At 35.6% G+C, this 23,204-nt stretch overlaps 4 protein-coding genes and 2 long non-coding RNA genes across 7 annotated transcripts; 2 read left to right on the plus strand and 4 right to left on the minus strand.

Moving 5' to 3' along the window:
* LOC104705487 (disease resistance protein TAO1-like) lies at nt 1,615–6,716 on the minus strand. Its single transcript, XM_010421502.2, has 9 exons — nt 6,035–6,716; nt 5,585–5,887; nt 3,409–5,493; nt 3,110–3,190; nt 2,751–2,837; nt 2,508–2,604; nt 2,246–2,385; nt 2,071–2,152; nt 1,615–1,886 (listed from the first exon to the last, which is right to left on the minus strand). Exons 1-8 carry the CDS (start codon nt 6,692–6,694, stop codon nt 2,126–2,128), a joined length of 3,480 nt encoding a protein of 1,159 aa, XP_010419804.2. The 5' UTR covers nt 6,695–6,716; the 3' UTR covers nt 1,615–1,886; nt 2,071–2,125.
* Nucleotides 6,657–8,515, minus strand: LOC104705486 (TMV resistance protein N-like). Its single transcript, XM_010421501.2, has 2 exons — nt 7,481–8,515; nt 6,657–7,099 (listed from the first exon to the last, which is right to left on the minus strand). The coding sequence occupies exons 1-2, from the start codon at nt 8,314–8,316 to the stop codon at nt 6,748–6,750; spliced, it is 1,188 nt and encodes a 395-aa protein (XP_010419803.1). The 5' UTR covers nt 8,317–8,515; the 3' UTR covers nt 6,657–6,747.
* LOC109126067 lies at nt 13,032–13,297 on the minus strand. The gene is made up of 2 exons (XR_002033135.1): nt 13,238–13,297; nt 13,032–13,083 (listed from the first exon to the last, which is right to left on the minus strand). It is a non-coding gene; the product is annotated as an uncharacterized LOC109126067 (long non-coding RNA).
* Nucleotides 14,953–18,290, plus strand: LOC104705488 (calcium-dependent protein kinase 17-like). The gene is made up of 9 exons (XM_010421504.2): nt 14,953–15,399; nt 15,464–16,041; nt 16,133–16,276; nt 16,382–16,534; nt 16,631–16,746; nt 16,824–16,991; nt 17,109–17,236; nt 17,359–17,458; nt 17,541–18,290. The coding sequence occupies exons 1-9, from the start codon at nt 15,296–15,298 to the stop codon at nt 17,634–17,636; spliced, it is 1,587 nt and encodes a 528-aa protein (XP_010419806.1). The 5' UTR covers nt 14,953–15,295; the 3' UTR covers nt 17,637–18,290.
* On the minus strand, nt 18,202–18,862 carry LOC104705489 (splicing factor 3B subunit 6-like protein). Its single transcript, XM_010421505.2, has one exon. The coding sequence runs from the start codon at nt 18,740–18,742 to the stop codon at nt 18,368–18,370; it is 375 nt and encodes a 124-aa protein (XP_010419807.1). The 5' UTR covers nt 18,743–18,862; the 3' UTR covers nt 18,202–18,367.
* Nucleotides 20,655–21,958, plus strand: LOC104705490. 2 transcript variants are annotated; one of them, XR_754321.2, is made up of 4 exons: nt 20,663–20,775; nt 20,901–21,031; nt 21,209–21,419; nt 21,516–21,958. It is a non-coding gene; the product is annotated as an uncharacterized LOC104705490 (long non-coding RNA). The 2 variants fall into 2 exon arrangements; XR_754320.2 differs by having other exon boundaries at nt 20,655–20,775; nt 20,901–21,419.

A 23,204-nucleotide genomic window follows, 5' to 3' on the forward strand; every position in this document is an offset into this window, starting at 1 on the left:
TTAACGTCTATCACACACATACAGATGCCTTGTTATCTTCTCCTTAGAAATCTTATAAACTTATATTAACTGACCAGACCATCCTGATGAATCCAAAATAAAGTCTCATAAGACAAACATATCATTGTCATTATCTGGCTGAATCATTGCCGTAACAAGAAATTTTGTAAAATTCATAATTTTTAATTACGTAAATCATAATTTGCTAACTTGTGTTATCAACAAAGAAGAAAAACATATCTTAAAAATTGGAAGAAAATTTAAACTTTTAAATTAATATGTTAATATTCCGCTTTACAAAACAAAAGATCCAACAATATATTTAAATCACATAATTAAATCGTTAAATAACCAATCTTAGTACTCTCATTTGACAAAATCTCCCATGACTACTTTTTTTATGGTTTCTTTATCGGAATTCTCTACTTCTCAACCTAATTTACAAAATTTCATCATCATCTCATACAGCAATGTTATTATTTAATTATGAAAGATATTATCTAAAACCCTCTGCAATTTATATTGTATTAGCCACAAGTTAAAAACTTAAAATCTTTGACATATTCACTAAAACTATAGTGAAATATTTTGACAATTCTTTTTGGTCGGTGGGGTACTTGACATTTGGAAGATAAAAACAGACAATTTAAAACGTCTTATTTGCCCATAAGAAGTTCTCATTGAGAACTATCATATCAGACTAGATAGAGCTTAATATATGACCACTTAAAGATATCTCAAAAAAAAAAAATATTTCGTAATTTATATCTCCATGAATTAGTCTTCATCCTATATCTTTCTCAAACAATAATTCTCATTTAATTACCCATATCTATTGGTTTTGGTTAGTTTATTATTGTTTAAGCAATTCAACCCGGTTCACATAGCCCAAAATCGGTTCTCACCCTTCACCTTCATCCCGTCGATAACTTAGCTTTTATGTCTAGATGAAGTACCAAAGTAAAGTTGTTGTGTAAGAGTGAATTTAGGAGGAATTGGTGTTCCAACATAGTAGAGTGGCTAATGTAAGTCCTAGGATAATGATGTCTAGAAGTAAGGTCTAAAGTATGGTGTATGTGTGTGTGTCAAGTAGAAGAGGTAGTATAAGTATGTGTGTGTCTTGTAAGGAAAGATTATCCTTGGATCCGAAAATAAAATGTAGTCTTTTATGTTATCTCTCTAAGCTTCTTGTTCTTCACTTAAACAAAACTGAGAGTGAAACAAACACAAAGAGAAGTAGAGAGATGAGAGACGAACCTCTATGTGAGTGAGGTTAGAGTTGGTGTGGTGAACCTCTAGTGAAGTAAACAGAGGAAGATCCTGAAATTGCAACAATTCTACTTGTGGCAAGATCGAAGTATATACTACTCAGTTTCCTAGAATATACTCCCTCCGTTTCAAAATATAAGATGTTTTAGAGAAGTTTTTTGTTTCATAATATATGATGTTTTCAAGTTTCTATGCAACTTTTATATTACTTTAGTATTTTATATTATGCAGTATTGTTTATGATTGGTTGAACTTGTTAAAAGTAAAAACTTCTTAATCTGCGTGCTTTAGTTAAAACATCCTATATTTTGAAACGGAGGGAGTATGATTTAAACTACACTAACATTTATATAACATATTCTTACATTGAATATCAGTTTCTTACATATATCTCTAACGAATTACAACAGGCTAGTTCTTCCAAAAGTATTGTGGTTTGTAACAATAGAAGAAAAAATTGGGTTCAGTTCCCTCCGAATTAGGAAAGAGTATATGTTCATATTACTTTTGATAAGTCTCCTGAATCTATACATGCACACACAGAGACGTGTTGATTAAAAGAAGTAACTTGCCGAACCTTTGACTCTTGATAATGTTGAAGCAGATACTGATTATGCCTAGCAAAAGTTATGTTTAAAAAAAACAATTAAAATTAACTCTAATATCCCAAACAGCCGACATTTACTTTAAAACTAGTACTCATTTTACGTTTTTCTCGACCAAGATCCAATGATAACACACTAATTAATCCAAAGTACAATCGCAGAAGCAAAAGTCTGAGCAGAGAAGAAGCAAACTCACATCAAAGACATCTGTCACATCTCCACCAATATTAGGTGATTAGGTCCTTGTAAACTTAGGTAACAGCAGATCTGCCAATTAGCTGTAAGGGTGTTAAATCTCTGACACATAAATAATTTGAATGATACACAATGAACGAATTTCTAAGTAATGCAGAGGCTATGACTGGTTTTACCATGACATGGCTCTGCAATGGACGGAACTCGCATTTTTTGACTTTGATTCTGCAACCAAAATCTCCATCGTCCACATCCGAGAACTCAATTGAGAACGCCCTTGGATCTTTAGATTGTTCGGCCATTTCAATCAGCTTGACTGTATAGTAACAATAAGAGAAGAGTCATGAACTAGACAAACAGACGTGATGATCCTCACTGCAATCTAATCCAAAAAATATGAAAGCTAAACAGAACAAATAACGTCAGAATTATAAGAACCTGCGAGTGGTGCTGTCCCAAGATGCACATTCAAAATCTGAAGGCCTAAAGGCAGGCCTGCGTTATCACATTTTATCATGATATAAACATATCCTCCCTGCAAAAAATAGATAACTAATTTTTCATGATGACTATAAAGATAGCAACCTTTCAGATTCAAGAAATACATATATTTAACAATGCCTGGAAAAATATCTGCAATGATGAGATAGAACATGGGCTAAGAGTAAACATAGAAAATACCTTATGGACAACATCCACAGATAAATCACCAAGAACATTCATGATGCCTAATGAAATTGCACCATATAAGTCCAAATTTCGCAACACCTGAAACCAGAAACGTCTAGAGTTGGAACAAAAGAAGATAGACATACCACAACTGATTAACCCTCATTCTACAACTGAGTCTATATCATCAAATCGAAGGAGCATATATCAAGTCAAAAGTAACAACTCATGACAGAAAATCATGTGAAGATCATCAAAGCCACATCATAGTCCATGTACAACTTGATAGACTCTCCAGTTATTCAATAAATGAAGGCGGAATTACTGTAGTATTATATTTATTACTATTATAGTCTGAGGAAAGCAGAAACCTTCTCAAGAAACCCTGCAAAACTTGTGGTCAATCCTTTGGTTACGTTCTGTCTGCTTAAGAATTCTTTTGGAGACTTGGTCTGAAAATTGGCAAAAATACGAACAAAAGGTAAATTTTAAGATATTCAATGTAAAGATGAAGTTGAAACACCTTTTTGATAGCTGGTATCCATATCGGAAGACAACCAATATTTGCAAGAAATGCAGGGAAAAAAAGGAAGAGTATAAATTGAGTATAAGAGGTGATTATATATATTCACATGTTAAATGTATATAGATCGAAAGATGAAAGGAATACCATGTCATTGACATAAAGAGGTTGGATTGCACACTTCTTCACACTGCAGGAGTTGATAGGATTGTCATCCTCATCAACGACATAACATCGAAAAGTGGCTTTGACAAGATCTTCAGAATAATTAACAAATTGTTTGATTCCATTGGCCGCATCAAACATAATAGACGAATCATACCCCAAGAACAAATGATCTCCTTTAACAGACAAACGCTTTCCCTTTTGCCCATCCCATCCCCTCAAATATCCTGCTCCAACGCGAGTGCCAAGAAAGTTGGAATGGAAGTGACATTCATATTTGATTCTGATACCCTTATCATCATGGTAGTCGTCAAATGCAACAAGAACCGATATAGCAAAACCTACCAACAAGACCTTGTCATTTGAATGTTCGGGAGGCTGAACCAGAACTGCAATAAATGACCCAATTCTTTGGTGACAAAACCATTCAGGAATATCATCCCCTGGTAAGCAGAAATTGGTTGAAGGCTTTCCTTGGTAATAAAGATATAGATGCGCGATCAAGGAGAAGAAATGTAGGAGACCTTGAACATCTAACCTATACCGTTCATGGAAATCATGGAGTATGCGACAAAGTAGCATAGATGGAGGCTCCTTTATTATCAGTTCATCACTGAAAAAAGCTGTGTGCAGTCCTATCAGTGCTTCATGAAGGTTCTCATATCCGTACATGCTAGAGAGCAAATACTGCATTTGTTGTGGTTTCATCCATATGTTGAGAGACAGTTCTTCACCTCTAAAGCCTAAAATAACACCAAAATGGGATGCCAGGACATGGATTCTGCGTTTTGCAAATACCTTGATGTTGTCTATTGCATATTGACTTAGTGATGGACAATCAGCAAACCAAAAGGCTTCCACATTGTTCAAAGGATAAAGCTGAAGCTCAGAAGAGTTACTGAGTGCAACCGTTTCCAGTGATCTACAGTTGAGTACGCTAAGCCTTGTCAGACCAGCTGGGACCCCTGATATAGATAGGAGCTCATGGCAATGGCTTAAATCGAGAGTTTGGAGCTCTTGAAGATCCTTGAGGCTTGGAGGTATTGTGCTGAAAGAATTTTGACTCATATCTAGCTCTTTCACTGTAGATAAAAGTGTTACAGCCTCAGGAAACTCTTTGATCCCACAGTCACTTAAATCAAGAATTTGTAGTGAGCTTGAGCCGCCCTCTATAAAATCAACAACTTCACTTCTGCATCCACTTGCTCTGACATGAACTAAAGATCCAAAATTTCCAATGCGTCCTGGCAAGCTATCCAAATTCGAGCAGCCAGAGATATTAAGGTCTTCCAGGGACTTTAACTTGGATAAGCTATCTGGAAGGCTGATGAGGCTGTTGCAATTCTCCAAATCTAGAGAACAAAGGCCAGTCAAGTTCTCGAGTGAAGGAGGTAGCTCTCTAATGGCCGTTCCGTTTAAAGAAAGATACTTAAAACTGTCCATAGTCTCTGTGATTTCAGGAAAGCTAGTGAAGTTTGGACATCCAGAAATATTGAGTTCCACTAGAGACTGTAACGCACAAATACTGCTAGGAAGACTCTTCAACCTCCGACAATTCTTCACTTCCAGTAACTCTAGTTTTTTCATGTACTTGATATGAGATGGGATCTCTTCTATGGCAGTCTCATTCAGAAGAAGCACTTCCACAGTACAAGAAATATCTGGAAAGCTTGTAACTCTAGAACAACCAGATAGATCCACAAATTCTAACTTTTCCAACTTTGGACCGATTTGTGCAACATTCTTAAGCATTGTGCACCTTCTCATGTCTAGGTCAACAAGCTGATGGAAATTTTCAATTGATCGTGGTATTTCTACTATCCCACTATCAGCCAAAAACAACCTTTTAATATTCCATGAAATCTCTGGAAACTCTTTTAGCTTTGAGCATCCAGAGAGATCCAGGAACTCAAGAGATTCCAACTTGTTTCTTGGAGCTGGGATAGTCACTAAATCTTCACATCCTCGGGCAATGATACTCTCAACTTTGGGTGCATTTGACAAGTCTGGCAACTCCTTCAGGTACCGAGAGTTGCTAAAATCAATCCATTTTAAATTTGATAGAGACTGCAATAAAAGAGGTCATAATTAGTTGAAGTTTAAGTTTCATAATGAAATTCAGCTATAGAAACCAAATTGCATAGCATTCAAATTGTACCTGTACTGCTTCCCACAAACGCTCAAGTTTGCTATTGGACAGATGAAGTTCGACAAGTTTATCCGGATTAAATCTTTCTGGCAAACTTGCTAAAGGAAAGAAGTCCCACCTAAGTAAAAGCAGTTTAGGAGGGAGAAAGTCAAGGCCTTCTGGAAGGTGGGTTTTGCAGCTTTCTTCATTAGACTGCTTGTTAGAAAATCTTAGAAATTTCAGATTACGCATCCCTGCAAAAGCACGACAGCTTATCTGCAGCTCTTCGTTTTCAGAAAGGTCAAGGGATATGGCTTCCGTTGATAGAGTTCCCTGATGATGAGAAAGAAGTTATAATGCGTGCAACACACATTTTCTCGATTTTTGAAATGTCATTTCTAATCCCTTTTTTCAGAAAAATAATAAGACTCTTAGTTATAAATTCATATGCAAGTGAAACATCGTAATTGTAACTATTACCGTATTTTCTGTTAAGATTTCATGGACTTCATCAAAGTCCCACAGCATGCTGCGTCTGCTGGGATCCTGAGGTGATTGCTGCTTTACAATTTGTCTACCCATGTTCTGTAACAAGTTATGCATCTGCAGCCTGTCGTCCGTAAAGGTAATCATACACTTATCAACAAGTGCACGCATTCCAATATCCGCAGAGATACCACAACCATCCAGAAGACTACTTATGAAACTTCGCTGTTCCCCAATGAAGAAACAAGCAAGTTGGAGAAACATCCCTCTCTCTTCATCACTGAGTCCATCATAACTTACACGGAGTACACTGAAGATTTCTTCATCAAGAGAACTATCGAGTCTTCTCAATGCACTTTCCCACTCTCGCACAGTTTTTTTACAGAGAAAGGAACCCAAAACTTTCAAAGCCAAAGGGATCCCCTTTGCATAAACAGCTGCCCTCATTGACAATTCCAAATATTCTTCAGGAGGATAGCTCTGTTTGAAGGCGCAACTTGAAAACAGTTCAAGAGAATCACTGTCAGATAGTCCCTGCACAGAACATATATTGTCAACATTCTTGATTACATCCATGTCTCGTGTTGTAATAATGATTCGACTTCCAGGGCCAAAGTAAGTCGATTGTTTGATTAAAAATTCCAGTTGAGTCATGCTGCAAACATCGTCCAGAACAATAAAAACTTTTTTTCGACGTAGACGATTCCTTATATCGCTATGTTTATATCAGCCTGACCAAGAATTTGACGAAAGAGTTCGTTTCTTAAGCTAGGGAGTCCACGCTTTTCAGATTCTTCTCTAACATTTGCAAGAAAGCAGTAGCTATCGAACTGTTGATGTAGACGATTAAAAACAGCTCCAGCAATGGCAGTCTTCCCAATACCACCAACTCCACATATTCCTATAGTCCGCACTTCATCTGATCCATTTTTCAACAAGTCTTCCACTTCCTTTACGTGAGAATAAGCTCCCACCAAGCCCTCATCTTCGCACAAGCAAATGCTTTTTAGCTTCTCTAATACATCTGAAACAATTTCATCCACAAGTTTAGAGGCAGGCCTGCAAAAACATCAAATAAATTCAGAAAGACAAAACGAAATACCGTAACGAAGATTTTCAAGTGGCCAAAAAAAAATCAATTCAAGAGAAGTTTGTACGGTTCAAATATATTCAGACACAAGTTTGCAAACTTCAAACAAAGCACATGTTACTTCCACTTTTTAGAGGAAGACCAAGTTTTCAAAGACAATGTAGACACAGTTTGAGTGATTTTATCAAAAGAGGGTACAGTAACATAGAGGTAACTAGGAATTCTGACAAATTCGCTAATTAATAAACCAATTCCTAGGAACAGCTGACTAAAGCAGTTAACTAAAATTAATTAACAGCGAACATGATTCAATAAATATCGATCGTTATCTGTAGATCCACTACATCTACCTGACTGCATCGGAATCAAATCCGGAGAGATTAGCTGCGTCGCTCATGGCTTTTCTCCATCCTTTTACTTCCTCGGCTGACTGGGATCCCTCATCATGCCTAGAAAAGGCTAACTCGTAGCTGCCCGTCTGCCACCTAACCTCCATGGGTTGAACAGCGAGAAAGACTGGCAAAACTATCTGGCCTTGAGTCCTCCTACACTCCATGATCTTTGCAAGCTCTCTCAGACACCACTTGGAAGAGGCGTATTCCTTGGTAAAAATCACAACAGAGATTCTAGATTTCTCGATCGCATCCGACAACGCCGGTTGAATCTCATCTCCTGCCTCAAGCTTTACACTGTCTATGAAAGTTTCAATTCCCTCTCGAAGCAGGTCGTCGTAGAGGTGGCTCACAAAATTCTCACGAGCATCAGGTCCTCGGAAACTGATAAACACATCGTATTTCAACAGAGAATCAGAGATGGGTGTGGACGGAGAAATAGGGTAAGGCAATGATGGACATTCATCAGCATCATCATCATTATCATCATCATCATCATCATCATCATCATCATCTAATAGACGACGACGACCATTTGAAATTGCAGCAGCATCGGCCGAACTCGATGATCGATAAGAAGCGACGGAATCCTCAATAACAGCGGCAACATTTGCTGCTCTAGCTTCGGGCGAGCGTTTGGTAGGCCGTGGAAGTCTGATAGACGAAGGAGTCCCTCCGTTCAATATCAGATTCCGCCGCCTCGCCCAGAGAAAAGACGGACGCTGCGCTCTCGTGGCGGAAGATGGCAGTGGCCATGAATGACCTCTAGGTGGAAAGTTCCTCCCACTCCTCATCGCATCGACGAGATAATCCACCAAAAGAGAAAGGCCAAACCGACGGGATATTCCAATTTCCAAATCTGTTTTTGCTCAGTCTTGCTTAATTACGCTCTCTCCCATAGTCAATGACTTTGGGTGACTCATGACTGTAATGTTCGAGACGCGGTATTTGGTGTGTGATTTCTGAACGCGTCCAGCGATTGTGTGTAAAACTTCAAATGACAAAAAGATTAACACACCGTCCAGCAATTGCAATTTCCCAATTAATTTCATTGCCATCTCACACCGTTACTCCTTCTATCCCCGTGTCGTCCGGAGAAAGTTTAGTATTCAATTTATTGTTCACCCTTAATATTCTATAAAATTATATGAAATTATCACTGCTATATATATATATAAATTGTCAACTGCCACTACTATTCAGTTATTTATATACATAATATGTTGCTTCTATAAATTTTAAAATTAGTAAATATTATTCAAAAATTGATAAATATTATCTCCTACATATTTTTAAAATTAAATTTATTTCACTATGTATGGTAATATAATAATATAACTATATTATGAGATGTAAAAAATATATATTTAAAATTATATCTTCAGAAACACTATAACTATATAGGGGATGGTATATTTCTAATAATTTTATAAAGCTCTAATAGTAAAAGAATAGAATATTATTTGAAACTGGCTCAATGTTTATTTTTTTGCTAAAAACAATAACTATATTTATCCAAAAAAACATATGATCACCAATTAAAATGACATAAATATATACTTTTATTTGGATAACTATGTAGTTAAACATTATATATAAATATGTAGTTATAGTGTTTTTACAGAAATCTTAAAATTTAGAAAACCCACTCAAGTAAAAATGAAAACAAGTAATAATATTATACCAATAGCTGAGATATATAGGGATCTAATGACCAATTAAAGTTTATAAAATCCAGTGACATAATATCATAACTAAGACCAATTATATAAGAGATCTAATGACCAATTATAGCCTTCCCTCTCACGAATCAATTTTGTAATTTTTTTTCTCCAACAATTACAGACACATATATTACTTAAAAAATTAATAATATCCAAATTAATAGAATTCTCCTTAATAAAATATCTTCTGGTATCTCCTATATAAAATACTCACGCTTTATATCATATTTTATTATTTACCCTTCTTTTACTATATTATTTACATTAAATTGTCATTAGTATAACTAAAGAATATTTCATTCAATAATCGAAGGAAATCTATACTATTAATTGGAAAATACATTTAAGGGTTAAAAAAAAATCATATCAAATATCCATGTAGCCAAACTGACCCAATTTACATATTAAGAAGAAAAAACAAGATTAAACAACATATTATTATATTTTAGGAAATCGTTCAAATTAGTTCAATAGTAATTAGGTTATGAGAATTTTGTGTTGGTATATTCATGTATGACAAAATACGGGATAAGAATTCTGGGAACAAGAATTCAAGCAGAACATATGTGGACATACTATTTACTCATATGAATTATGAGGAATGGAGTTTTTTCAGGTCAAAAAAATTTAAACGTTGCAATCAGACATATTAGACGGGTTTGATCGCTTGACAATTATATATTTTAAAAATTATGCAAAAATAACTTCGCACATACGTGCGAGTCCGAACCTAGTTTCATTATAAACAATGTTTTTAGTTGAATGAGCACTAAGATTAAAAAATTTACATAATTTTTTTTTTGAAAGAATTACTAGTACATAAATCGTGGTTTATTACTAAACTAGTCTCTATTTTCTTTCACTTACTAGAGTAGTACTAATTTGTTGCCAGAAGACGTTAAACCACTTTTATAATGTTGTATTTGCACAAGTGCTATTAAGAATTATTTTTGAATTAGAAAAAACTAAAATATATATAAAAATCAGAAAAAAAACTAACATAAACCACCGTCAATTCCAAAACTCTTTTCTCTCTCGAGCGTTCGCGTTAGCCGTCAAGAAAAAAATTTCTCCGATGGCCGGAGATGAGTGGCTTCCACAACACCATCGTCGGTCCCGGTTCCTCGTAGTTAAGCAGCTTATCTTCTTAGTTGGTTCATGTTTGTCTTTTTAGCTTACTCAAACTTTAGCTTCTTCGTCTCCTCCCTTTATCCTTTTCTCTCGGTGATGGTGGTTATTGCCGGCGTGGTGACAATCTCGAAGAATTGGTGGCGGGTTGGTGATGTTCATAGACGGATCTATTTCCCGGTGGTCCCGTCTCGCTTCTCCGATCTGGTCTTAGACGGTTCAGTTTCCCGATCTGGTTCTGCGGTTCTGTTCTCGTTGGATTGGGAGTGGTGGTGACTTGTTATTTGTTCCGGTTGCGTTCGAGGTTGATCTGAAAAGTTTTGATCTTGGAATTTGTTGGCTTTGCGGCGGTGCTGCCTCGTCTGAGGCTTGTATTTGAGAATGAGACATGGGTTACTAGGTTGTTGTGGTTCGATTCCGGCGAAGCTTCTGGCCTGAGGAAGGGTTGACTTGTTATTTGTTCCGGTTACTTTAGATGAGAAGTTGGGTTCTTGAATTAAACAGTGGTGGTGGTTGTTTTTCAATTTTAGTCAAATGATTCCAGATGTGAAAGTTTCTACCAAGTGTGTACATTATTGTCTGTTTTGATTTTCAAAATTTGTGAATCTGCTGCTTCTTGAGTGTTGACTCTTGTAATTAAATATTATAGTTCTATATTTTTAGGGATTAGTTTTTGAGGCTTCGTAATTGTTAACTGCAAGACAAGAAGTGGATCATAACATAACATGTTCGAAATTATTATTTTGTTCTTTCTTCGTCGACTCTTTCAGTAGCTTCGTACCACCATTAGCTTTACTAGGTTAATACTCACGTTATGTCGAGGGATTGTTTTTAAATTTTACATGTTGATCAATTTGTCAAGTGAATCATTAGCTTGCAGGTTATTTTAGCATTGAGTTTGTTTGATACTTTTATTGAATCAATGAATCCTTGTTAGTTTTATGTTTTTCTAAAAACTTATTTAGTCTAAGGCGAGTAATGGGAAATAATAGCAACTTTGATGCATTAGTATTTGCATGTCTTGTGACACTTCTATAATCCAATATATTCTCTCTAAATATAAAGAATAAAATATCAATAGCCGTTGCATCAAAGACTCTAAAAATATCGAATTTAAGGGAGCAACAAGTTCATGTTTTTCAAAATTTCACAATTTGAACAAGAACTGTAACAATTTATCCAATAACCGTAATCTCTAAAGCAACCTCTAATAAGAAAAGGAAAAAAAAGTAGGAGTTTATGAGAATCGGATGAAGATAGGTCCACTTGGTACTGTAATTGGCCGAAGCTTAACGTTGGTGAACAAATACAGTTGTTGTATTTTTTGTTTGTTGTTGTTGTTGCGGTAGCGATTGCGAGAAGAAGGAATTGGTCTGCTGCTGCTGAAACATCTATTGCTAAGTTTGAAACAACAGCTGGGCGTTTGCTGTTGTTGCTAAGGGGTTTGAGAATAAACTTAACGACATTGTCCTAACAGAAAACAATGCACAATTATAATCAGAAAAAAAAAAACAAACCCCAATATAATCAGAAAAAAAAAACCTCCAACCAGTGTGAAGTTGCTATGAAGAATACAAACATACAGACTACATGAGTTTCTAGCATTTTGACTCAACTCTATTATGTGAGCTTAAGGAGACCACAATTCCCAGAGACACCACCATGAGATGTCTTAACCGCTGTAAGTTTTGTAACAGAAACATGTCCAACAATCAACCTTTTAGTTTTTTTTGAAAAGGATAATAATCCAACAATTCACCTTGTTAAATAGATATATTAATTTCAGTTTTTGGTCACCTTCTTCTTAGCAAACTACGGATTGACTTATATCTATATACTAAGTTAATGATTCAAAGTTGTTGTAAATCTATTGTACCAACAATGACTTTTACTATTTATACACACACTTAGATCAACGCATGCAAATCTTTGGTTTTCTAAAGCAAATACCAAACACGACAAATTGAAAGAAAGATAGAAAAAACTGAATTTACCAAAAGAGAGAGACATGTAGAAAATACAAAGTTAAAAGAAACTTACACAAAGAGGAAATCGTACACTTATCTTGTGACCATCCACTGCTTCTAAACTGCAAAGAAGATGATAGGAGAACAGTTTAACAATGTTGTGGAAGAATTAATACTACTTGTAACAATATGAGCACTATCATGATGAAGCAAGGTCATGAAATAAAAGTACAATCGAAACAAAATTAGTCATTCAAGTTATATACCAAACCCAAGTCCTTTCTACTTTATACCACCAATTTAAGGAAACAAAAACATACATACCGGTATTTATACACATTGGTCATTCATATGAAAGATAAATTATCGTACTTGTGAGTAATCAAAACAAGAGTTTACAAATCCTCTTTGGAGAAAGGCATTATAAAAATCTCTTAACTTCTTACTTGAAGTTGATATAAGTGTAAAACAAAACAAAAATCTCCCATTGTAAAACAAAATTCGCTATCATCTCCACTAAATCAAACAAATCCATAACCGATAAAAAAAAAACTAAAGAATTAAATCTGAGAAATTAGATCACCACCAAAATAAACAAATACCTCAAACTCCGATCATCTTCTTCTTCTTCATCGTCGTCTTCTTCGTTGCTACTCTCGCCATCGATACATCATCATCATCTTCTTCGTCTTCCTCATCTGAGCTATAGTCATCAATGATCTCCTTCTCATCTGTCATTAAACTTTCAAAAAAGCAAACGGGCATTCAAAAATTGTCTACATGTTTAGTGATTTGGGTTTCGCAGAGAGAGGCGAGGATCTCTTGTTTCATTAGCCGAGTTAGACTTGGGAGAGAAATCAAAACTTTGTGAACAACAAACCAACAATCCAACAAACCTCACAATCTGGCGAGAGCGTCAAGCGGGACTTCGTGGTGTCAGATTTGGGAGTGAGAATCGAGAAATTTGATTCCAGTTCTTTTTTTTTATATTTTATTTTCTAGATTTTTAAAATAATTGGAATGATGACAAATAAGCAAAATTAGAGCTGATTTGTATTAATGTTTTAATTTTATTGGTTTCTCTTTTTAACTGATGTGTCAACACCAGCTTCAATGTTGAGGCTGATGTGTCACACCAGGAATGTAACGCATCCAACTTTTATTGCATTGATTGTGCATATATATCCAATTGGCTTGATCACATTTATAAACCGACAACTCAATTGCCTCAAACTCTCAAACTTTATTATAACATGTACATACCAACCAGACAAATGAAAACAACATGGTTTGTTTTTAGATCATGAAGATAACTAGATAAGTATGAGCCAACTCTTTTAGCCTATCCTTAGGCCATACAAAAAATTGCAATTATAGTGATCTCCATCAGCACTTTACCAACACATACATATCCAACAAAATACAAATTTAGGTATCTCTTTGTTTAGGGCAATTTTGTCTTTTTTTACCATTTAGGCAATCTTATTTAACCTAAAAATTGTTTTTCTAATGTTGACTTAAATTTCTTAAATCTACTACCAATTACTAACTCTATCACCACACAAAACGCTAAGTCTACGAATTTTAAGCTATTTTAGTAAGCGTTAACTCTATCACAACATAATTCAAAAACTCTATTCTCAACAATAACTCTATCACCAACAATAACTCTGCCGTCACTAATTATTAGTCTGCCATATAACTCAATTTTACCTTTTTACTCTACCACCACTACAATTAAGTCTATCGCCTATCTCTATTTCGCCCATAACTCTAACAATATTTTTCTTACTTACTCTACCACCACTAAATTTAAGTCTACGGCAACGACTTACTCTACCGTATAACTCTACGGGTTTTACTAACTCTACCATAACTATTTATATCTCTCTCGCATAACTCTACTAGTTTGTTAACTCTATCATATAACTATATCTCTACCACCATTGTACTTCAATCTACCGCATTACTCTCAGAAAATCCATAAATCTATTCACTAACTCTACCAACCTCATCTAACTCTATCGTAACTACAATGGTAGACTTATGGATTGGCGGGATATTTTCCCTCCAAACACAACTCCCTTTTAACGCTCTCTTTCCTACTCTTTCCTACGTGGCTTTTAATTACAATGGCATGTTTCGTAATTATTATTTTTCGTAACACATTTTCCAAGGGCGATTTTGCTATTTTGAATAAACCTCCTTACCCCCTTCTAGTAATAAACAACGATTTATGACCTAGTATAGTAATCCTCCCCTTTTTTCGCACTAAATTACCGTTTAACTTATAAATAATAAATCGATTAAATTAAAACGTTCTGTAAAATATCAACGGGTATAACTCACAAAATGTGAAACAAATATAGTTTTATGTCGAAATAAATTTGTAAAACATCATTCTAAAAATGAAACTCATAAAATATCTTTTTATAAGGAAAAAGGTCTACAATTTAGACAATATTAAAAATTAAGCATAAAATCTTGATAATGAAAGAGTAATCGCTGTCAAAAAAAAAAAAAAAACTTTATCAAAATAGTTAGACATTTTTTTGTCGACAAGTACTTGACATTTGGAAGATAAGAACAGACAGTTTTGTAATCCCAGGATTTGCTCTTAACCTTTGTCCTCAATCCTAAATGTTGTTTTACTTTAAATACCAAAATAACAGACAAGCTTTTGTCCTAAACTCCCTCCCTATCAACAAACCCTATAACCCTTTGAACCGAAGGCCAGCGAAGTAAAAAACACATTCTATTCATAGTCATTCACAACCAAAACACCTAAATTTTTCTTGCTAAAGAAGAAACAAAAACCAGGGAAGAAAAAAAAAATTAAGAGAAGAAAATTACACAAAAAAATTAAAAACCTTTCTATTTTCTCTTCCTCCTTTGAGCATTTACCTCCTCCTTTGAGCTTTTACCTCCTCCTCCCCCCACCCTTTTATGCAACAATGGGAAATTGTTGCTCTCACGGACAGGACTCGGACGATAACGGAGATGGACATGCACTGGAAAACGGANGGAAATTGTTGCTCTCACGGACAGGACTCGGCCGATAACGGAGATGGACTGGAAAACGGGGCTACCGCTTCAAATGCTGCCAATAAGACTGGTCCAACCGCGGAAGCTTCTGTACCATCGAAACATGCGCCTCCTTCTCCTCCTCCTGCAACCAAACAAGGTCCTATAGGCCCTGTCTTAGGTCGACCCATGGAAGATGTGAAATCTTCATATTCTCTAGGGAAAGAGCTCGGGCGAGGCCAATTTGGTGTCACCCACCTCTGCACACAGAAGGCAACAGGTCAGCAATTTGCTTGCAAGACGATTGCAAAAAGGAAGCTTGTGAACAAGGAAGACATTGAGGATGTAAGAAGAGAAGTGCAGATCATGCATCACCTGACTGGTCAACCTAATATTGTGGAGCTTAAAGGAGCTTATGAGGATAAGCATTCTGTGCATTTGGTTATGGAGCTTTGCGCAGGTGGAGAGTTGTTCGATAGGATTATTGCTAAAGGACATTACTCGGAGAAAGCAGCTGCTTCGTTGCTAAGAACCATTGTTCAGATTGTGCATACTTGCCATTCCATGGGGGTTATTCACAGGGATTTAAAGCCAGAGAACTTTCTGTTACTCAACAAAGATGAAAATTCTCCTCTCAAAGCCACGGACTTTGGGCTGTCGGTTTTCTACAAGCCAGGTTTTGAATCAGCATCATTGTAAAGTCCTGCATAACAAATAAAACGGGTCAAGGTTATACTCATAGATTTTTTGTTTCCACTGTGTTACAGGAGAGGTGTTCAAGGATATTGTGGGGAGTGCTTATTACATTGCACCTGAGGTTTTGAAAAGGAAGTATGGACCAGAAGCCGATATTTGGAGTATTGGTGTCATGTTGTATATCCTCTTGTGTGGTGTTCCACCATTCTGGGCTGGTAAAGATATATTCTACTTCTTATTTTATCTACCCAAAAAATATATTATACACATATCTGAAGATGTTTTTTATATTCATGTGTTGTTTATTTACCTGATCATAGAGTCGGAGAATGGGATATTCAACGCCATCCTAAGGGGACATGTTGATTTCTCAAGCGATCCATGGCCATCTATCTCGCCTCAGGCGAAGGATCTTGTTAAGAAGATGCTCAACTCTGATCCCAAGCAAAGACTAACAGCTGCCCAAGTTCTAAGTAAGCATCTATTAACATACCAAAAATGTCAAAAGCATAACAATCTCTCTGTGCAATTTTAAATATATATCTCTAATGTTTTTACCCTTTGTAAAGACCATCCATGGATCAAGGAGGATGGAGAGGCACCAGATGTTCCTCTTGACAATGCGGTGATGTCCAGGCTCAAGCAGTTCAAAGCAATGAACAATTTCAAGAAAGTTGCATTACGGGTAACAATCATATTCCTTACCCAATAGAAAATAATATAGCTTTCAGTATAATATTCTAACCTGAAACCTTCCAACAGGTGATAGCAGGGTGCTTATCAGAGGAAGAGATCATGGGGTTAAAGGAGATGTTTAAAGGTATGGACACTGATAGCAGTGGAACAATAACACTCGAGGAGCTAAGACAGGGACTAGCTAAACAAGGTACAAGGTTGTCAGAATACGAAGTCCAGCAGCTAATGGAAGCTGTAAGTCCTTTGGATACTAGCAAGAGTTTTAGCTTAAGTCAAATGCTGAGCAACAGTAAAGGAGACTCACTACCGATTTTCTGTTTTTTTTGCTCTGCGTTACATGGAATTCTACAGGCTGATGCTGATGGTAATGGAACAATAGACTATGGTGAATTCATCGCAGCCACAATGCACATTAACAGACTTGACAAAGAAGAACATCTTTACTCAGCCTTCCAACACTTTGACAAAGACAACAGTGGGTAAGTACTTCACTGTTTGTTATCCATAAAGAACTTATGTACCAAAAGCAAAAAAAGAAAACAATTATGAAGCTTGGTATGCAACAAAAATTTCACCTTAAAATAATGCTTGCTGTTCATAGATATATCACAATGGAAGAGCTAGAGCAAGCCTTACGGGAGTTTGGCATGAATGATGGCAGAGACATTAAGGAGATAATTTCTGAGGTTGATGGAGACAATGTAAGTAACTACAGTCCCTTCAAATGTAACAAGCAGCTCACAATCTCATTGTTACTAACCAAAATGATATTAACAATTGCAGGATGGTCGGATAAACTATGATGAATTTGTGGCAATGATGAGAAAAGGAAACCCGGATCCTATCCCAAAGAAGCGGCGTGAGATGTCATTTAAATAAACAATTATTGAAGTAGAGGAAGAGAGGAGGAGATAGAAGGAGAGCAGCACATTGGGTCGAGAAACTCATCTTCCTTTTCACAAATGAGAGATAAGGCAAAGCAAAATATCAAAGAGAAAAATTTATTCTAAAGTTATGCTCGGACCGCTAATGATTGAACTGGAAGATATCTATTAGGGAGGAGAGGGCTCAAGAAGGAAGACAAAATCATAAACTGGAGGGTTTGGGGGAGGTGTTTGATGTATGTACATTTTCTTTTCTGGTTGTCTACTAGTGCTTAAAGTGCCATGGGGTTTCTCAATGTACTTAAAAATTCTTTTATCAATTCTCTTGTATGTGTTTAGTGAAATTTGTTCTTACTTCCTAGCAAAACAGTGAGCACCAATTTGGAAAAATAATCATAGAGCTAAACACATATATCAATAAGGGCAAAGGCAGTTTGAACCTAAAACCAAATCGATCAATGCCTTCATCAGAAAAAAATCAAAGAAACATGATATGACTTCGAACAAGGTTATCAACTGCATCAAAGTAATAAAATTTCGTAAGAGCAATAGCTAAATTTGGAGTAAAAAAGATTTTTTTCATTGATTGGTCAATGTTAAAGGACATAAGAGCAAACACACATAACCAAAACCATACAGAAAAAAAAAAGTTTCACATCTTCCCCCAAATTAAAAACCCTAAATTGCAGCAATAACAGGACAACCAAAGGAATCGAAGAAGACAAATTACGTATCTTTAGTAGAGACTCCATACTTCTCCTGCAGCTTGGTGATCTCCTCTTCAGTCTTCTTCTGATCAAACTTCTTGCTCATCTTCGCGTGCTGGTAATAGAGCACGATTAAGTACCGATTCGCGACGTTGAAGCCGGAGAGATGGTCGACGGCGTTCTTGGCGTCGTAGATATCCTCGTAAACCACGAACGCCGTGCCTTTGGTGGCCTTGTCGCAACCGATTCGAATCTGGCGGATGGCGCCGTACTTGCCGAAGATATCGTACATCTCCTCGCTCGTTATGTTGAAGGGAAGGTTACGAACGTAGAGCACTCGATTCACCTCCGGTGGGAGTCTTGTGTTTGCCTTCCGTAGACTGATTGTCGTCATAGCCTTCTTCTTTCTTCTTCTTCTTCCTTTTAGCCGCGGGGGAGATTTGTTGTTACCGTCGCCGAGAGAAAAAAATATCTTTAGAATCGGAGACGACTGAAATTATAAAGCCTCGCGAGAGAGTAATTCTCTCATGGGGTCTAGATGAATTAAAGGGTAAAAACGTCTTTACGCATTAAACGAAAAGTAACCGACTTAGTTGTAAACTAAACTACTACACAACATTGATTCAATTGGGCCGGTTTCACCTATAGCCCATTACAAAAAAACACTCTAAGCCCATAGGTTCCTTCTTTGACCTCCTTCTCTTCTGTTAACTCTTCTTCTTCCCTTATCTATTACTCCTTATTTTACATTCTCAGTGCATTATTTTTGATTCCCAATGCATATTTTACATTAGATTTCATAGTTTTATTCTTAATTTATGACAAAATTAATCCATTAAATACTTATTAAATAAAGGCACATATGAATATTTTAATGTTTTCTTAATATGTGTTAAATATGTCAAAATGACACTATTTAACAAAATGACACTCTTTGAGAACAAAGAGAATATTAGTTAAGCTACACTATTCTGTATATATTCTTTTTTCTTAGATTTCCATTTAGTTAGAAAGTCTCTGTATAATCTCCCATGTTGTATAAAAGGTCCAATAGTGATGAACCAATCATATTCTTCTCTTGTCAATAGTACATTTGATAGTTTTGTTTTGTTGTTGTAGAAGAAAAAAAAAATGTCGTCCTTACAGCCACCTCCGGAAACCAGAAACATTGTGGAGAGAACAACACGTTTGATTGCTCAAAAAGGGTTTGGAGTATGAGAATAGGATCATGTCCACTTATGTGAATCATGCAAAGTTCAGTTTTTTAAGAGATCAGACCCTTTTTACTCCTTTTACCAGCGCACGCTTTCTAAATATTTGTCTCCTGAAAGACCGTATACTATGGCGTTTCCTTCTCTATACCTCCACTATGATTTAACATGTCCTCCAGGGATCTCACTCAAGGATCATAGTGTTATTAAGCTCACTCAAAAATAAGTAATCTATCAACCTAATCCAATTTCATGTCCATTGTTTTGACTATAATCCTATCTAAACATTATAATTATTTCAAATTTAAAGGTAATCGCATGAAACGAAAAACAATACTTTTGATAAATATTTATAAAAATTATGAAAACATACTTTTGATATTCATTTGTTGTATTTGAAAAGAAAACAACAACCCAATTATATATGAAAGAAGAAAAGGATAAACAACATAATGTTTTGAAAATTTTCTAAAGTGACTATATTTCCTCTTTGATTATGTAAATAATGTTGATGATTGATGATTTCCACACTTTTTTCTTTTCAAACAATTATTAGTGTCATCATCCACTACATTTTCAGCTTTGAGGTGATGAATATTAATGACAATTATGATTTAGACAACAAACAACTATTGAGTGTTAGAAATGGAGATGAATTTTGGATTATACACCACCAAATATATGTTTATATAATTGTTTTCCATTAGCATTTTTATTATATTAATCTAATATATGTGGACTGACTAATGTATATATTTTTCATACAAAAATAATAATGAAAAACACTCCAATTGGATTTTAATCATAAATTTTTAGATTAGATTAGATAATAAATTAAGCGATACTCATGTTTTAAGCTCTTTTTTAGTTTACTTAAATCAGAAAAACCTTACATAAACCATTGACAGAGCCAAAGAACATAATTAACACATCATTCTTGTTACTTTTTATAGTGTCTTAGGTCATCTACAACTAAGGGTTTTTTAGCAAATTTCTTAACTAAAAAGGTAAAAAAATAAATCAAAAATGTTAATTAAGCTAAGAATTAATCCTTAGCTAAGATTTTGAGAATCGTTCCTTACCTACCACGTGTCACTCAATAATTGAGTGAAAGCAAAAATCTTGCGCGTGTTTTTTTTGCTGGCTTTCTTCTTTCTCTCAATATCTCCGCCGTGAATCGCTACTCTCTCTATGGCTTATCTCGATGTTCGTCAGAGTAAGTCTAGAGACCTCGACAAGCTTCTTCTCAATCGCTTCTTGTTTTTTTTTTTTTTTTTTTTCCTGTAATTTTTGAATCGATTTTATGGGTTTTCCTGAGCTTAGTTTTGTTTTGGTATACAGCTGAGGATGACATAATGGAATTTGTGAAAATCCTGGTGGTTGTTGCGGGTGGATTGGGTTGTGAGCTTCTCAAGGACTTGGCTCTTTTAGGTTTTCGTAATCTCGATGTGATTGATATGGACCGTATCGAGGTTACTAATCTCAATCGCCAGTTTCCCTTCCTTCTTTGTCTCTACTAGGGTTTTACCACTAGAAAAAACCCTCAAAATTGAAGTTTGTTTTTGACCATGAAATTGTTCCTTGTGTGTGGTAATCTCAGTAAGATAGTTACAAGATTGTTTGGTTTATAATGTTGGTGTCTTGTATAGACTTGAAGACGTGTGAAAGCCTAAGGCAGGGGTAGCAGCTAGCTAAGCGTTTCATGGAGAGAGTGAGCGGGGTTGAGATTCTGCCGCATTTTTCACGTATTGAAGACAAAGGAGGTTTGAGTTTTATAAAGATTTTAACATCATTGCCCTTGGTCTTGATTCAATCGAAGCTCATTGCATTGAATATGCTCATTTAATTAAGTGGGATGAGGTATGTATGTTTCTAGGCTCTCTAAAAGAGACTCTTCCTTCTTTCCATGTGAATATGTATTTGGTTTAAACATGGTTAAGTCGATTCTTCCTGCAGGTTCACAATGGAAAATCCTTTGATCCTCATATCCGAACATATGAAGTGGGTCTAGGATGAGGTTTAACCATTCTTTTGCTTGTTTTATGCCTATGGCCTATGGGTTTTAATTTGGGTTTATTTCATATTTGCCATTATCTTCAAAGGCTATCAGGAAAGCTGAGCTTGCTTTTTTGGAAATCCGGATGTCACATACTCTTTTACACAAGTATGTGTAACCATTCTCACTTTCTCTGTCTGTTTACTTTCTAAAATTTTCCAGTAACCGGCTGAACTACTACTACTTTGTAGTTCTGATGAAATAAATACTCTTGTACTTATTACCATTGTGTCATGGTTTATCTGGCTTGTACTCTGTCTTTGTCATGGCTTATATACTTTGTTTGTGTCATGGTGTGTAAAACAAATTCTCTTAATGCTAAGAAATTTGCTTTTTAGAACTTTCCCATTGGATTGGAGGCATACATTTTTATTTTATCTTACAAAAGTTCTCAGCTTAAGAATGTGTATTTTTTGTAATCAAAATAATGCTAAAAAACTTGTTAAAAAGCTTACCAATTGGAGATGGTTCTTAGATCCAGTCAACTGTTTACATCTTCTCAAGGTTGGGCTCGTTATGGCCTTTTAAATCTCAGAAGATGAATCAAGTGTTATACAAACGATCCCCAACTCTTTCTGGAATAGAGCCACCAATAATAGTAATCTTGAGACGTTTGGAAACTTCAGAAAGCATTGTGGTTGAAGGAGCCGCATCACCACCCGCATCAATGTCCTCCGCATAAACTGGGAAACTATCATTGGAATAAGGACTGTTCCATATTTCCTGAAACAAAACAAACCCCCACTATTCACTAGCTTATAATACTCCTAGTAAAATTGTACACATTTAACCAACAGAGAACATCACAATTGAACCCACGAAGAACAAACAGATAAAAAGCCAAATTATTCGTGGACCGACATTATAAGCCCAATCGGTAAAAAAAGCCCATCTGGAAACAAAAGGGATCGATCAGAGGGTTTCCAAATGCCGAATCCAACAATTGTACATTTCGTTTCCTCCTAAGGTTTTGACAGATAGATCTCCTCCCAAATTGTTTTGCTCTTCTAAAATCCTTCAAATCATGGATCCTTCTCCTGATTTCACTCAGGACACGTCTATCTGTAATCTGGTATGTTTTATGCTGCATACATATATAGCTTTGTGGTTTAATCTCCTAATTAACCCATCCCATTTACAGTTTGTTAGTGTCAAAAACTTATAACCCATATACATTTACAATTTGTTAGTGTCAAAAGCCACTTCACGTTCCAGCTGTGTGCTCCGAAGTTGAATCTTGGATGTCTTGTCGCTCAAGTGCTAAAAAAAGTTTTGACAGAACGCAAGAGGAATATTGGATAACACTTGATGAGGTAATGTTAGTATTTTTCAGAGATTAATTATGTGTAGAAACAATTTTACTTATATGTCTCTTCTCTTTTATTCCTACAGACATTGAAAAGGAAACAACTTGATCTTGAAGAGAAACACACTGAGGCATTCTATGATCATCCTGATCTCTTTCACATATTCAATGAGGTTAGTAACATTTTTTTGGGTTCCTTTTATTTCCATTAACTTCGCATTTTGTTTTTGTTTTTTTGTATTTTCTTGGTTGTTTACTTGGCTTTTTTTTTTTTTTTTTTTTT

This window comes from Camelina sativa, chromosome 8 (assembly GCF_000633955.1).
Source record: "Camelina sativa cultivar DH55 chromosome 8, Cs, whole genome shotgun sequence".
NCBI lineage: Eukaryota > Viridiplantae > Streptophyta > Magnoliopsida > Brassicales > Brassicaceae > Camelina > Camelina sativa.